This window comes from Lactuca virosa, chromosome 5, assembly GCF_052849685.1.
Source record: "Lactuca virosa cultivar CGN04683 chromosome 5, Lactuca_virosa_CGN04683_v6, whole genome shotgun sequence".
Lineage (NCBI taxonomy): Eukaryota > Viridiplantae > Streptophyta > Magnoliopsida > Asterales > Asteraceae > Lactuca > Lactuca virosa.
The window spans coordinates 33,555,669-33,571,905 of record NC_136430.1 but is presented as its reverse complement, the minus strand read 5'-3'; the positions used below and the strand labels follow the sequence as shown (position 1 = coordinate 33,571,905).

Sequence of the window (16,237 nt, the reverse complement as noted above, 5' to 3'; positions counted from 1 at the left end):
TAAAAATTCAGAGCGTCTTAAAATTTTAGATCTTAAAAATTCAAATCCTGCCAAACAGCCCCTAAAATGAACTTTAGAAATGTCAATATATATATTTTTAAAAAAAATTACAATTTTGAGTTAAATGTTAAAAATATAATGACTTTCGTATGATTTTCTAAAAGTTTAAAAAGGTTAATTTGTAGTTAACGTATTTAGCAGGGGCTAGAACTGAACCTTGCCAAAAGCTGGCCGGCAAAGGGAAAGAGTCTCATTTTCTCAAGACTCGGTATTGACGAATCATTTACAGTCGCTTCTCCACTCCTTTGCGTTGTTCCTATGATCTATTCGTCCTTTCTCATCAATCTTCTCACCATTCAATCTACATAGTATGTGATTGATTGATCGAACAGGTTAGTTAAGGTCTGTGTGTTAGTTGTTTGTGATTTGAGACAAATCGTGCATTGTATGTTTGTACAATTGCAATGGCGTCGACGAATGCGGCAGCGAGGGAACATGTTGATGAGATACGGAGGAGGAAGTTCTCCATCGGCGGAGAACTGAATCCGTTAACGGAGGATCTTCATCAGGCGGTTAAAAATCTCTCTGCGGAGCTTTACGCCAAGGATGTGCATTTTCTTATGGAACTAATTCAGGTATATCATAGTATTGTTTAATTTATTTTCTCTGTTATCATTTCGAGTAGAATATAAGTGTTCAAACATGGTGTTTTCTCTGTACATATTATGTTTCCGCTCTGAATTCTGATTGTTCTGTCATAAATGTTTATGGTGGTTGATCGGTCACTGCTTCTTAAATTTTAAACTTGATTACTTCAAAAATCTCTGAATTCTTTTGTAATATATACATTTTTTAAGAATTATAAAGTGATTTTAAGTTTTTATCAATTAAATAACCGAGTTAACTTGCTAAAAGTTTTGGCTCTGTTCGTGACTATAAGCTGTTTTTTGGTTTCATGCTATTTCACAGAATGCGGAGGATAACGAGTATCCGGAAGGGGTTGATCCTTCCTTGGAATTCGTGATTACATCAAAAGACATAACAAACACCGGAGCCCCGGCGACATTGTTAGTTTTCAACAACGAGAAAGGGTTTTCCGATAAGAACATTGAGTCGATTTGTAGCGTGGGACGTTCTACTAAGAAAGATCTCCGTAAGCGTGGTTATATTGGCGAAAAAGGTAACCTCTGATGTTTATTTTACTTTTGTACTCGTATTATTTTTTCTTCTGCATCTTGAATTTCTTGCAAATAATGGACAATGGTGCACATTACGTTGATGATAAATTATAATTCGGTAATCTTTTTTTTTGCTGCTAACTTAATACTTAATAGGATCATCTATTAAAAATGACTATTTGGTTACATGATGATTGCGTTTATGTAATTAAAACGTTTTTAAAGATTTTTGGATAAAGTAACTATGTTTGTTAGGTATGTGAGAAAAGTAAATTGTCTTCTTGGACATAGAGAGGTCAAAATTCAAGCTTGAACATCGATAGTGTGCATGTTTGGACTATTTCTCTAACCACAACTTGTTCTAAACATCAACATCTTTTAAAATTCAGGTTATTTTCATGTTATGAAAGGATTTTTTTTTTCTTTTGTTGATGGTCCTAGAATGATTTGAACAAAAACTTCTGGCGTTTCATGTGTGATCAAGCTTGATATTTAATCTTAACCCAGTTCCGAATTGACAACAAGAAGCTTCTAAGCATGCATGCATAACAAAGACAATGTTGTTACATACGGGACTGGTGGAGTATTTTTATTTATCAAATCGGTATGTGGATGAGAGTGATTCACATAGAATGATTCATGTTAATACCACGACTCAATCCAACAGCCTCTATATTAAATTAACATTAGATGATTCTTAATTAACAGATACATGCCACATGCTGATGGATTTTTTTTTATCGGACCTCTGTTTTTGTTTGATGACTTTGATCTATTATTTTCACTTGTTCTGATACATCGTCTAATTTGTCGTTGCAGGAATTGGATTTAAGAGTGTGTTTCTGATAACAGCTCAGCCTTATATTTTCAGTAATGGGTATCAGATAAGGTTTAATGAAAAACCTTGTGAGCATTGTAATGTTGGTTATATTGTTCCTGAATGGGTGGAGGAGGATCCAACACTATCTGACATTCAAAGTGTATATGGTTCTGCTACTTCCCTGCCAACCACAACTCTGGTGTTGCCACTAAAACCAGAGAAAGTCAAACCAGTCAAGGATCAGCTTTCAAGCGTCCATCCTGAAGTTCTCTTATTTCTTTCAAAAATAAGGCGGCTTTCTGTCAGGAAAGATAATGAGGATCCTAGGCTCGACCCTGTTAACGCAATATCTATTTCCAGTGAGAAAAACTTTTTCACATCAAAGAGCATGGAGGCTGTTTCTTATACAGTTCATCTTACTGCTGATGCTGATGATAGTGATGATGAAGATGAAACAGAATGTGGGTACTACATGTGGAAACAGAGGTTTCCAGTGAAGCAGGAAAACAAAGTTGATGTTAGAATGGAGGTAGAGGAGTGGACAATCACCCTGGCTTTTCCAATTGGGGAAAGACTCATTAGAGGTTCAACTTTGCCTGGCATCTATTCCTTTCTACCAACGGAAACAATCACAAATTTTCCATTCATAATCCAAGCAGATTTTCTGTTGGCCTCATCAAGGGAAAATATCCTCTGGGACAACAAATGGAACCAGGGAATTCTTGATTGCATTCCCCTGGCTTTTCTAAATGCGTTTACCTCACTGGTGAAAACAACAGAAAATGCTCCTGTTTCCAGTCTCCCAAACATGTTTAGGTTCTTACCTGTCTATGAGTCATCCCATCCAAAACTGAACCATGTCAGGGATGCCATCAAAGCTAAGCTGATGAACGAGGCTATTGTCCCATGTGAGACACACACTGAACAGAAGTTGTTTTGTAAACCCAATGAAGTTGGCAGGCTGAAGCCTGCTTTTTGGAGCATACTCAAAAAGGCAAGGAGACAAGGTGTTAGTTTTTCCAATATTTCGTCTCATGGAGCATATCTTCTGGCTTCTTCGTTTGATAAAAGTGATTACAATGTGATTCTGAATTTTTTGGAAATCAAACCTGTAAGCCATGAATGGTATGCCAAATGCATTGGGAGCTCCAATCTTGTAATGGGTGTCTCAGAGGATGTTTATATACAGCTTCTGTTATTCATTGCTGGGAGTTGGGGGTCTTGTTTTTACAAGACCAACATGAAGAATACACCACTGATAAAGTATATTGGGCAAGATGGCAAGGTTGATGTAATTACTCTAGTCTCTGGTACAAACAAGCTGCTGGCTGCTGATTCTGATTCTGATGATTTCTCATGGTTGATAAACTGGAACACCGAGTTCCAATGTTCACTAGGTAAATTTTTTCTGCCAAAAGTCACACAAGAAGCGATGCAATCATGTTCGAAGAAGACAACACTAGTGAAATGGCTTAAAGAGAAGGTGAAGGTTGAGTTTGTTAGTGTTTGTGAATACGCTGAGCTTCTTGGTCCTTCACTAAAAAGTAACAGCAAGCTGGCTGTGATTTATGCCCATTTCCTACACAACTCTTTACAAAAGGATTACTTGCGGATGTATGAAGTTCAGAATCTGTGTTGTGATATGCCGATTGTTGATAACTACGGGCAAGTAACCAGAGAGCATAGAGAAGTTCTTGTGCCTGCTAATGGAAGCAAATGGGTGGAGCTGATCGGTTCAAATCCTTGGAGGCAGCATAATTATGTTGAGCTGGGTGAAGATTATACCCGTAGTATGACCCATTTTGGTGATGTCACATCAGGGAAAGAGCTTGTTTTGTTTCTTCAAAAATATGTTGAAGCTTCTGATGTTCCTAATCTATCCCCCCCTAATGCTGCTATTCCTACTCTCTCTTCTCCTCTCACTAAAAAGAACACATTCTTGCTTCTAAAATGGCTACGTAATTTAAGGTTATCAGAGGTTAGTTTACCAAAAAGGTTTTTGTCATCAATAAAAAATGGCAGCTGGTTGAAGGTTTCTTTGAATGGAACTCTAGGCTATCGCCCGCCCTCAGAGTCATTCATGTTAGACTCTACAAAAGGAAGTCTTCTACAGAATGGTTCTGTGCTTGTTGATATTCCATTGGTGGATGAGAAATATTATGGTGTCACAATGAAGAAGTACAAAGATGAGTTAGAAACAATTGGTGTTAGGTTTCAGGATTCAGACGCCTGTAAATTTATTGGTAAGCGTCTCATGGATCTTGCAACTTCTTCACAGCTTACCAAAGACAATGTCCTTTCGATACTGAAGTTTATTGAGTATCTAGGAAAGCATTCTATCCCCTGTGGAGAGTTCATCAAAGTTATCAGAGAAAAAGAGTGGCTTAGGACAACTCGAGGCGATAAGACTCCTAGCAAGTCTGTTTTGTTCAGTCAGGATTGGAATGCTGCTTCACAAATTAGTGATATTCCGTTCCTTGATCAAGATTACTACGACACAGAAATACTTTCTTACAAGAATGAACTTAATCTGCTGGGTGTGGTTGTGAATTTTGATAATAGTTATCAGCTTGTTTTAGACAACCTCAAGTCCTCATCTTCATTGACTTGTTTGTCTCCTGAAGCCATGTTACTGATACTAAGGTGCATACAGAATTTGCAATCGCCAGATAAGCTGATCCAAGTGATTAAAAACACAAAGTGTTTGAAGACGAATTTGGGTTACAAATGCCCATCTGAATGTTTCTTGTCAAACCCTGAATCTGAATGGGGTTGCCTTCTTAAGGTCTTCGGATCATTCCCTGTTCTTGATGAAAAGTTTTATGGGAGGTCTATCTTTACTATGTCGAACGAATTAAAGAACATAGGTGTGATGGTGGATTTTGAGGATGCCAGCAAAGAATTCTCCCGAACTTTCAAGCAACAGGCTTCGCTATCTTCAATCAAAAAAGAACATGTCCTTTCGTTTCTGCAATGTTATGGAAAGCTAATGAAACTGGAAATCAAATTTTCTTCGGATTTCAAGAAGTGCATACGCAAAGAGAAATGGATAAGGACGAGACTTGGTGACTACAGACCACCAAAAGAGTGCATTCTTTTTGGTGCTGAATGGGAACCAATTTCTACAATCTCCCTGCTTCCCTTCATTGATGACAACTTTTATGGCAATGAGATCCATAACTATCACACCGATCTCAAGGGGTTGGGTGTTATCACAGATTTCAAAGATGGAGCCAAGTTTGTGGCTAATGGGCCTTTCTTACCTCAAGATTGCAGTAGTCTTACTCCTGCTAATGTTTACACCCTGCTTGATTCTGTCAAGAAACTGAAAGAAGAGAGTGGAACGGATCTTCCTGCTGAATTCCTAGAGAAAGTTTCTCAAAAGAATTGGTTAAAAACCTATTTTGGCTACAGACGACCTGACGAGTGCTTGCTTTTTGATTCTTTCCATGATTCTTTCTTGAAGTGTAACGATGGTCCTTTTATCGATGAAGGATTCTATGGAACTCGCATTGTATCTTACAAAGATGAGCTCAAAGCTTTAGGAGTTATCACCGATACCAACAAGGAATGCCAGTTGCTTGCTGGCTACCTCGAATGCCACTCCAACTTTGAAACAATTTCCCGAATCTATAATTTCTTGTCTACATACAAGTGGGAGCCAGTTGATGAAGATAGTAAAAGGATATGGATCCCAAGAGGAACTGACAATGGTGAGTGGGTACTGCCTCAAGATTGTGTGCTCCACGACAAAAACAATCTGTTTGGAGAGCAGTTGAAAGTTTTGGAGAAATTTGAGTATGACAGCAAAATTCTGGACTTGTTTGCAAATACTTTGAATGTGAAGGTTCATCCCTCGATTGATGACTACTGCAAGCTTTGGAAGGCATGGGAAAGCTTCCTGTGGTATTCGTGGGAAAGTTCAGGAAGCCAAATTGTAACACACAAAGAATGCTGCGCCTTTTGGGAGTTTGTGGTTCGAAACTGGAACCCAAGAACAGAAGATACTTTCAAGAACAACTTATCCAAACTCCCTGTTTTAGATCCTAATTCAAATGGAAGAATTTTTCTGTATGACAAGCGTGATGTCTTCATAGGTGATGATCTTTTCTTGACAGATCTCTTTACAAAAACCTTCTCTCGTCCCATATTCGTATGGTTTCCTCAGCCAAGTCAGAAAACCCTAACCCGAGCCAAGCTTGTCGACATCTACACCAAACTTGGTGTCCGGATCTTGTCCGAATCTGCACAGAAAAACATATCTGATGTTGATGATGCTGGATTCGAGCCGGTCAATTTGAAAGAAAAGATCAACAAAAAGGGTTTGTTCAAACTCATTCTTGCCTTTCTTGCTGATCCTAATCTGAAAATCGAACCAGACAAGAGACATGAAGCTGTTAGCCGTGTGCTTGCGACCGAAGCTTTTGAGACACCGGAAAAGATGTCGGTCAGATACAGCTTGACTTTTTCATGTGGAGAAGTTGTGGATGTGGAGCCCAGGAGAATGATCCGTTGGGACAAACAGCACTCCAAATTATATATGCAGAAGATGGAGAGATCTTCTGGTCATAAGACTGTTATTGAATACGCTTCTCATTTTGCTGAAGAAATAGCAGAGGGAGTTCTGTGGGATAATGAAGAGCTTGTTCCAGATCTGTGTGAGCTCATAAGGCTGGGGTTTTTGTTGGAGTTTGATGAGGAAGCAGTTGAGTTCCTCATGAAGATCAAGAATCTGCAGATCTTTTTGGAGGATCACGACTACCTTACTTCCACCTTCTCATCTTAATTATGTAAGGTATGCGTCAGTCATATAATTTGTTGCTTCACATGCATTTATTTATCTTATTTCCTCATTTTGCTATTTGTTTGTATTTTCTAACATGTATTTGTATTTTGCTTTCATATTGTTAATTGAAGCATTCTACTTTAAACATTTTATCTATGGTATCTAGCAACTGATCATTGCATGATAAACAAATAACTTTCTACCACTTGGTTGATGTGGATGCCAACTCAAGATGGTGTTATTTATTTATTTACATTTTGTGTTTTGGATGCAGGAGAAAACTTGATAAATCAGAGTTATGGCGGTGGAGGTTTGTTTAAAGTGGCAGAAGGTTAATTGATGAAGCTTTTTTTTTGGTATAATATCATCTAGTGCCACAATCTCCAATATTTCCCTTATTTTACATTTCTAAGTTTGCTTTTATTGTTTTTTAATGAATGTTATGGAACAAATGGTTATCTATGTTTGTAGTCATTGACCTTCTTCAAACAAATCAAGTTTTATATCACCCAAAAGCCATTCATAAACATCACGTTGTATGGTTATCTTTTTTTTTTTATCCTCGTAATATTGTCTATGGCCAATTGGCCATGAATAATTAAATGTAAAAGCTCCTCTAAAGTTGATACAAAACAGCAATTGTTTGTCATTTAAAAAAAAATAATAGTCTTATTCTCATCGTGAATAAAAGTGTTAACATTGTGATATACAAAATTCAATCCAAACTGAACTTTATATTAAAGTAGAGCTAGTTTTTGTAACATTGTAATATACAAAAAAATATTTTAAAAAATATTTTATCTTTTATATGTTATCTTTATACCATACAAATGATTTTTAGGTCACATGGCATGCCCAACATTTCATGGGCATGAATGTTGACGTTGATGAAGGCATAGCACGACGACATGTCCACACCCCTCTGCATGAGGTCCCCAAAAATTAAGACTCGGTTGTTCTTGAAATGTTTGAAATAAGGATATTTTCTTGAATTTTTAATGAAATTTTGATAAGGAAAATAAAATGGCAATTATTTGGGGTGAAAAGTTGAAAGGTTAAAAACTTAGCATGCCACGTAGCCTAAGGCATCGACATGTAACATGTTACATGTGTATCCCAATTCTATATACACTTGGGGTTTGGACATGTCTCTCTATTTAGGTCTTGTACGCTATCGAATTTAAAAAGTTTGTCATTTTAACCAACAAAACATCGAAAAAACTTATTTGAGATATACAACCACATGCCTATTTCGACCAAATCTCATTAGTGATAATAAAAATGATAATTTTACCGCTATGATTTTCATTTCAGTTTCAAGTTTTTTTCAAGAGTCGTTAAATGGAATTGAACAGGTGCTTAATTTAAACTTAAATGAATTTATATATTTTGATTATTATTTGTATCATATAAGTTTCTTCGATAAAGTGACATCCATATAAAGTTCATGGGGTGATTTGAGTCTTAAAAAAGCGTAAAGGTTTTCCTTAGCTAGTATAGTCACTTAACTTTTTTTTTATGTACAATGTCATTTACCTTTTAAAACTATATCAGCTACACCAATGTGACTTGCTATAGTAAGTTATCAGATTATCTAACTTTTTTTTTTTTAAAGTTTGCTGCTAGTTTTAATTTTTATTATGAAATGGTCCCGAACTGTTTGCACAAATTAGCCCCCTTTTCTTCTTTTCTTTTTTCTTTTTTTTCTTTTTTTTTTTTTAATTTTTACAACTTCATTTTTGTATTTCTTTTATATCTTTGTTTCTAGAGTGTTTTTTACAACTTGGTTTTAACTACGGCTTTACAACTTTTATGCTTTATAACTTTGTACATATTTTTTTACTTTGGTTTTAAATGGTGCAATTATGTTGTACAAGGTCAATTCTTTTAGATTGTTTTTTCAGTTATGTTGTATTTTTTGTTATTATCATATTTATAAGAATATATCTAGTGATCTTAAAATAAAATTTACATCGAGGTTGTTAATAAATGAAATAAAAAAAATCAACTTAAAATTAAGTAAAAAAATGTGTCAAGATGAAATTGTAAATATTGCTACCTTCTCTAAGCTTAACCAAGATTCCCCATAATAACATTAACCAAAATCTTTCATTTACAAATATCTCCTCCCTTCTCAACACTTAAGAGGCAAAAAATATATATAAAAAATCCAAATTTTACACCCCTAATTTCTAAATCTCAAGTTTCCGAGTGTTAGGTAAGGGGAGTCGACTTGGTGAGGGCTCAACAATAGTTGAGTCAACTCGAAAAACACCGCGTCCTCAGCTCAGCATGTCGAGCTGTTGTAAATGAGAGAAATTAATTAAGAGAAATTAAATATCCTCCTACCATTTGTTTCTACTTTTCCTCCTACCATATCAAATGTTGACAAGTGGATTAAATGATTATTAATTTCATTAAATGTCTAATTAAATGTGACACATATCAACATTTGATATGGTAGGAGGAAAAGTAGGAACAAATGGTAGGAAGATATTTAATTTCTCATTAATTAATTTCAATTTCCCTACTTTTCCTCACTTTTCAAAAGAATTAACCATTTTTTTAATTTTAAATTTTATACCACTTTTCAACCAAAATAAGTACCGACCATTATATTCATTTTTCACAATTCTCAAACATTCAATACTCTCTCTCTCTCTCTCTCTCTCTCTCTCTCATTTTACATTGCTAAAAATGTCATCCTCAAACACTTAAATTGGTTCCCTAATTGTACCTTGGAGAACGATCGAACATGTGATTTTGGCCCGTGCATGGGTTGATGTATTGGAGGATCTGATGGTCAGCGTCTAAGAATGCGGATCATCTTTTTGGAATGGAATCACCCAACAATTCCTCAACGATATGAAATTGAGATTTTTATCAAAGCAAATATCAAATCTACACCAAATGGAAGCACACAAACAAAGTGGTAATTGTTGAGATTATCTTTAGTTTCATTCTTTACTCGTTTTCTTGTTGTTCAATGATTAGGATAATTATCAACCCTTTGTGCTTATCTTTTAGCTTTTACTCCTATATAAGGACCCCCGTAATCGTTTATTGATTAAGAAATTAAGAAACAATTTCATTCATTCAATTTATTATGGTATCAGAGCGAAACCTGGGAATATAATCCTAGTGTTCATCTGCGATGACGGGCTCGTATACACCAGGATCGTCCAAAGGAGAGAAGTCTGCACTCAATGTATCTTCCCCTTACTTTCTTGCGAGTTTGGATCATCCAAGGCAAAACTTTGTGTGAGAAAATCTTTTATGTGATGTGTAACGCCCCGTTTATTTAAATAAATTAATAAATGTAAGTTACAGACTAATTTGTGAAGAATTTAGAAGTTGGAGGTTAAAAGTGTAAGTTTCGGATTTAGTTTGTAAATATTTTTGAAATCAAGGGGCTGTTTGGAATATGTTGGATTTAAATTGAAAGAGATTTCCAAAGCCAGGGTTAAATGGGTAAATTATGGACTCATTTTGAGAGAAAAGAGGAAAGGAGGGGCTGATCCTGTTAATATGGAAATAAGTTAGAGAGGCACTGGTATATATCCTTACGTGAATCCTAACCCTAAAGAAAAGGTTGCAGCCGCCAACCTCTAAGCATCGGTCGCCATTTCCCTTCCCCTTCTTCGACTTGCAGCGCCACCACCACCCTCCTTCTCCATTCTCCGGCGCTGCCACTTCGTCACCGCCATGTGCGTTGCTGCTAATAGCCGCCGCTCTATCGCTATGCCGGTCAATGACGAAGCCAAGAGCCGCCATGTTGAAGACCGTCATGCTACTCCGGTGTGGTTGAGGACTAGGACCATCGACAGGCGTCGTGGTCGTTGTGGTGATGGGCGCATCGTCTCCTTGCCGCAAACAACGTTCTCCCGTCTTCGTTTCATTCAGGCCGCTGCTAGCGGTCGCTGCCGCCACCAAGCAACCTTCCAATTGCTCTGGTGGTCACTCATCACCATATGATGCTGCAAGGAATCTGGTGCGTTTGGGTTGTTGTTTCAGGATCGAATGAAGGTTGGTGCGTCTCTTCTGATGGGCACAAGCCGTGAAGAACCACCATGGCAGCCGGCCATGGTGGCTGTCGCCGTCAACTATGCTGATGGCGCCGCCATGAGCCACCAGGTGGGTGGCTGGACCTTATGAGCAAGTAGAATCGTGTATGTATATGTGTTTCGGTCATGTGAGGGTTTGTTGGCCAGAAAATGAATAAAAACCACCACCACCATGCGGTGGTGGCTGCCGCCACGTACTACCGCCGGCCACTGCTAGGGTGGCTGTGTGTGTATTAGTTAGTGTGTGTGTGTTTATTTTTGGATTAATCATGCTAATTTTAATTAGCAAAGATTAATGAAAAGAACCATAACCACCACCGTAAGGTGGTGGCCGCCGCTGTGAACCGCCGTTGACCACCACTACCCGAGGTGGTAGTAGGTGGTGCCCCACAAGCAAAACCCTAATGGACCTAGCCAAAACCCTAATGGGCTTAAAGATTAATTTTGGTCCTATTGGGCCATGTTTGGGTGGAAAATCCTAATTGTGAGTATTTGGGCCTCGGGCTTATTTGGATCCACTTTTGGGCCATTGGGATTGGATTATGTATTAAGCCCAATCACTCCATATCATGTATATAGTAGAGCAAATGACTTGATGGATTAAGTCCTTAATGGGTTAAGTAAGAAACACTTAACCCTAATTGTCATGTTGTGTGAGCTCATAAGGCTGGGGTTTCTGTTGGAGTTTGAGGAGGAAGCAGTTGAGTTCCTCATGAAGATCAAGAATCTGCAGATCTTTCTGGAGGATCAAGACTTCCTTTCTTCTACCTTCTCTTAATTATGAGGTATGTGTCATATTTGATGCTTCATAGAATCAAAGATTGTGCACTACAAAAAAATGCCAATTGGTGACAACAGCGAAATGGTCACTAACAATAGAAAGAGTCGTCAATAAGTGATTTAGTGACCAAATATCTGGTCGTCACTATAGGTCCATATTTAGTGAGCAAATATATAAGTGGTCACTAAATAGTGACTAAAATATAATGGTCACTAAATCTGTGACAACCGGTTTCGTCACTAAATCTTGTCACTAATCAGTGAAAGTTGTCACTAACTTATATAATTAGTGACCAAAAAAAGTGGTCACTAAATAAATATTGTTAGAGACCCAAAAAAAAGTGGTCACTGTTTAAGAAACTATGAGAAAAGACAATGCTATAATTGAGTTGCTATATATTTTTCATAAATATAATTGGATAGAATTTTCATAGATAGAAGTAGAATGTTATAAATAACATATCATCTAAAATATGTCACTATTTCTTACATATAGATATCAAATTTTTACAAAACAAATATTTTAAAATTAAAAGACATCAAAATAAAAATAAACATTTTCAAGTGTCTTTATGGCCATCGAATTATGGTGCTTTGAGAATCTTCATGAACGGATGGTCCTTTTTTTTTTATCTGAAAACAAGTTAAAGATAAGTGAAATAGTTGCTTCTGCATTGACTATTAATGCCGCAAAAATTGTAAAAATTTAGGTCTTAATGGACAGACTCAAGTCCCTAAATCTCTTTATAAAGTTGTTATTTCTGTATTAAGTCAAAAAGAACTACTCATATATACACCTTATCCATTGGTGTAGATGTTTCTTTTTTACTTAACATAGAAAGAACAGCTTAATTGAGAAAGTGGGAACAAAACTCTCAACATTAATTTATATTTTCTTTTTGTTTCCTCAAATATTTTCCACATATCATTTCTTGACAAAACTTAATGGAGGGGAAAAAACATAAACAAGGCTTTATTGGCCTCATTAAACCATTTTAAATATTTATATATATAAAAATTCATTAACAAACCTTGATTCTTTTAGTTGTTCATTTATTTAAGTTCTTCTCTTGGCATGTCCCAGCCTACAAAAGAATTTCTCATTAGAATAATGCATAGTAACATTGAGAAAAACAATAGAAGAGGCTCTCGTTTCACAATAAAAGATATACATAAATAATTTGATGAAAACATTCTTATTAGTTAAAAATCCTGGAAAAGAGAGAAATTAACCGACTCAAATACAACAATTCAACGATGTCTGGATAAGAAGCATTGTATACATATATATATATATATATATATATATATATATATATATATTCTTTCTTTTCTGGACATAATAAACTGTCTAAAGGATACCAAATGACCATTTTACCCTTATATTCAAAACAACAAATCTCATAATATTCATCATCAACTTTAACCAAGTTTTTTTACTTAAATGATTAAGCCATTATGTCGAGATCAAGTAAAAAAGAAACAACCAAACCATGTATATTCGTCCAGAATAAGTGTATAACTCATTAAGTAGAAAAGAAATAGTAATGTACTTACAGTTCTTTACCGCTAATAGAAATGTACTAACAATGTACTTACATTTCTTAACAATATGGCTACAGAAATGCACATTAATTGATGTTATTTGTACAAAAACATAAGTACATAATGTTGTAAAAGAAGCATGTACATTACTATTATGGTTTACAAAATAAAGTACATTACCTATGTTGGTAAAAAGAGGGAAGTACATTGCTTTTTCTTACCATTATCGGGCATATATAATAATCCATAAAAATTCATATGAATAAAGGAAGTCAAGGCTTACTCTGTTCAGAATTCTTGGAAGCACAAATCACCCGCACCCCATACAATTTTAACCCTAGAAGTTTCCTGGTAATTTCAAATTTACTGCAAGAAGGGGAAAGACCAAGTAAGAACTTTATTATTATCAAAAATAAAATACCAAATTAATAAATTTGCAAATTATTATCAAGATTACAGTTTAAGGTAATGATTTTTTTTTCTATACTCGTATTCATAATCATTATATGTTTTAGCATTTGTGAGTTATAAATCATGAAAGCTACAAGCCTACACTCGCCTAACCTCATTAACAATTTATATTAACTATTTATATAATTATTTTTTAGTACCACATAACTAGTAGCCTAATAGACTATGCGTTCACTAAATAGATTCACTCCCTTTTAAAGGAACTATAACACCCAAAAATATATTATGTAGAACGAAGGGTTAAAGCTCATTTTACATAAGAACCCTAAACCCCAACATGATTTGTGTTCATAGCTAAATATATTAGCAAACAAAGGAATTTATGCTTAAAACATATAGAACGTACATAAAATAAACTGAGACATATATGAAGTGGTTATTCAAAACCTTATTTCAACAAAAGTTGGAGATTTGCCTTTTTCCCCAAATTGTTATCCGATCCGATTAGAATACAATAGAGGAAAAGACCCCATATTTGTTCTACAATAAAATTTACCAGAAGATATAATGTCCATAATACACATCATTATAAAAGCTCCCACTCCAGGTGTGTCCTATTTATATTACAAGAAATGATCAACATCATCATATTGATGTCATCTTATGTTAATATGCCAAAGAGGGTAACTCGATCATTTATATTATAGATTATGAGGTTTGGGTCCGGTTGAAAGGTTATTTTAGGTTGGAGTTACTTTTCAGTTTTCACTAAGACAAGAAGCCTGATTATTAATAACAATTATAATATGTATCTTAAATAAAAAGAATAAGAACTCACCCTTAATCGCATTATTATTTTGACTAATCTTGAATACTTTAGAAGCAATGTTATACATGTATGACTTGTTCCTATACTCATGTTGAATCCAACCCAAATGAAGAATCTGAGACCTGATATAGTAGGTTCTTGGTAGAACTGCAAGTTGTTATCACTTCCTTTCAACATGAAGAATCCAATAACCAAAAAAGGTTAGATTTTTAGAAAGATAGAAAATATAAGAGCACTTAGCAAGAATAAAGCTTTTAATTCAAAACAATTGGTTGCCAATGATAAAGAGTAAGAATTACCCATTACCTTTCCTGCTTTTGAGGACTCATGAACATCATATTCCATTGCCTTCATCTGCAAACAACAGATTGACGACAAAAAGAATTTTTATGGAACACAATAGTTAAACAAAGTCAAAATGATAATATTCATCCAAAATATGCACATGGTAAGTAAAAGACAGTTCTTTGGTCCCTTCATGGATCAGCCTTAGGCTCCACCACTTTTTTTATATCTTTCAGTCTCCTGCTACTTAAATAACTAACAGTACAACCAGGGAATAAATCAAGGGTAAACACTGATCACAGCTTTTACATCTTCATTCCAATTACTTGTGAATTGTGATGAGAAGATAAATGACACTTTCACCTTCATTTTGATTACCTATGAATCGAGGTGAGAAGATAGAGGACATTTTCACCTTCATTAGAACAAAATGAACACCATAACAAATAAAAATCACAGTTAATAAGCTTGTTTTTACCATTCTTTACACTTAATATCATTTTAGGCTATGTACCTTAATAACTACTGTAAAACAAAGATCAACAATCTAAATAATCAAAGCAAGAATAAAACACCTTGAGAAAGCCACTGTTCCCTATGAACGTCAAGCTTGTTGGATTCAATTGTCAAAATTGTGAAAATAACAAAAAAACAATAAATAAAATTAGGTCAATTGATGGTGCTCATAAGAACATAGATTCAATTGTCCATCTAACCTTCTATCGAAATCTAATATAGTCGATGAGAGAGAGAGAGAGAGAGAGAGAGAGAGAGAGAGAGAGAGAGAGAGAGAGAGAGAGAGAGAGAGAGGTGGCGCCGGTCAGTGGGAGGATGAACCTTACCACAGGCATGTTGCCGTTTTTGTGCTTTCACCGCAAGTAAGAAGTGGCAACGACATCGAGGCGAAGGAATTCCTTCGCCATGACGAATTCTTCTCGGACTTTGTTGATGACATCCTCGATGACTTGGATATAGACGGTGGTAGTCATCGAACTTGCCATTTCCCAGATCCTTGAAACTCTCGGCTGACACAAAAACCCTAAGCAGTAGAAATTGGATTTGGAGTTGATGAATTGGAGATTAGGGAAGGTTTAGGGCTTGGAGACGGTGGAGGAGAATGGTGGTGAAACGATTGAAGAGGTTTGTTTGCATATAATGGTCTACATGTCTTGTTACTCTATCATTCATAGTTTAGGGTAAGTCGCATTTTCACCCTTGTGGTTTGATGACATGTATTTATTTGATCCAATTTATCTACTTCTAACATATGTTGGTCAGTGACCACTATTTAATGATTAGTAATCTTTTTTTAGTTTGTATTTCAATGACCATATTGTGTCGTCACTACATGCCGTTTAGTTGGGTTTAAATAACGAAATTTTTTTAATAACCACTATTTTTTGTCACTAAGCCTCTAATGCAGTGACCATTTTTTTTGTCATTAAAGCATCCAATAGAACAACCATTATTTTTAGTCATTAAGACTAAAGGGTCATTGACCTAGCGGTAAGGAGTGACTCTTTAAAATGAGAGATCATG

At 35.6% G+C, this 16,237-nt stretch overlaps 1 protein-coding gene and 1 long non-coding RNA gene across 4 annotated transcripts; one reads left to right on the top strand and one right to left on the bottom strand.

The window, feature by feature from the left end:
- Positions 1 to 272: 272 nt before the first annotated feature.
- Positions 273 to 7,339, top strand: LOC145114749 (uncharacterized). Of its 2 annotated transcripts, none has more exons than XM_079050836.1 (4): positions 273 to 635; positions 970 to 1,180; positions 1,998 to 6,788; positions 7,059 to 7,339. In XM_079050836.1, the coding sequence occupies exons 1-3, from the start codon at positions 465 to 467 to the stop codon at positions 6,782 to 6,784; spliced, it is 5,169 nt and encodes a 1,722-aa protein (XP_078906962.1). In that variant the 5' UTR covers positions 273 to 464; the 3' UTR covers positions 6,785 to 6,788; positions 7,059 to 7,339. The 2 variants fall into 2 exon arrangements, with proteins under 2 accessions (XP_078906962.1, XP_078906961.1); XM_079050835.1 differs by having other exon boundaries at positions 274 to 635; positions 1,998 to 6,793.
- Positions 7,340 to 12,051: 4,712 nt separating this feature from the next.
- Positions 12,052 to 15,861, bottom strand: LOC145114875 (uncharacterized). Of its 2 annotated transcripts, XR_013711302.1 has the most exons (6): positions 15,541 to 15,861; positions 14,720 to 14,767; positions 14,423 to 14,580; positions 13,457 to 13,539; positions 12,660 to 12,713; positions 12,052 to 12,261 (listed from the first exon to the last, which is right to left on the bottom strand). It is a non-coding gene; the product is annotated as an uncharacterized LOC145114875 (long non-coding RNA). The 2 variants fall into 2 exon arrangements; XR_013711301.1 differs by having other exon boundaries at positions 12,054 to 12,261; positions 14,720 to 15,860.
- Between the last annotated feature and the right edge of the window lie 376 nt (positions 15,862 to 16,237).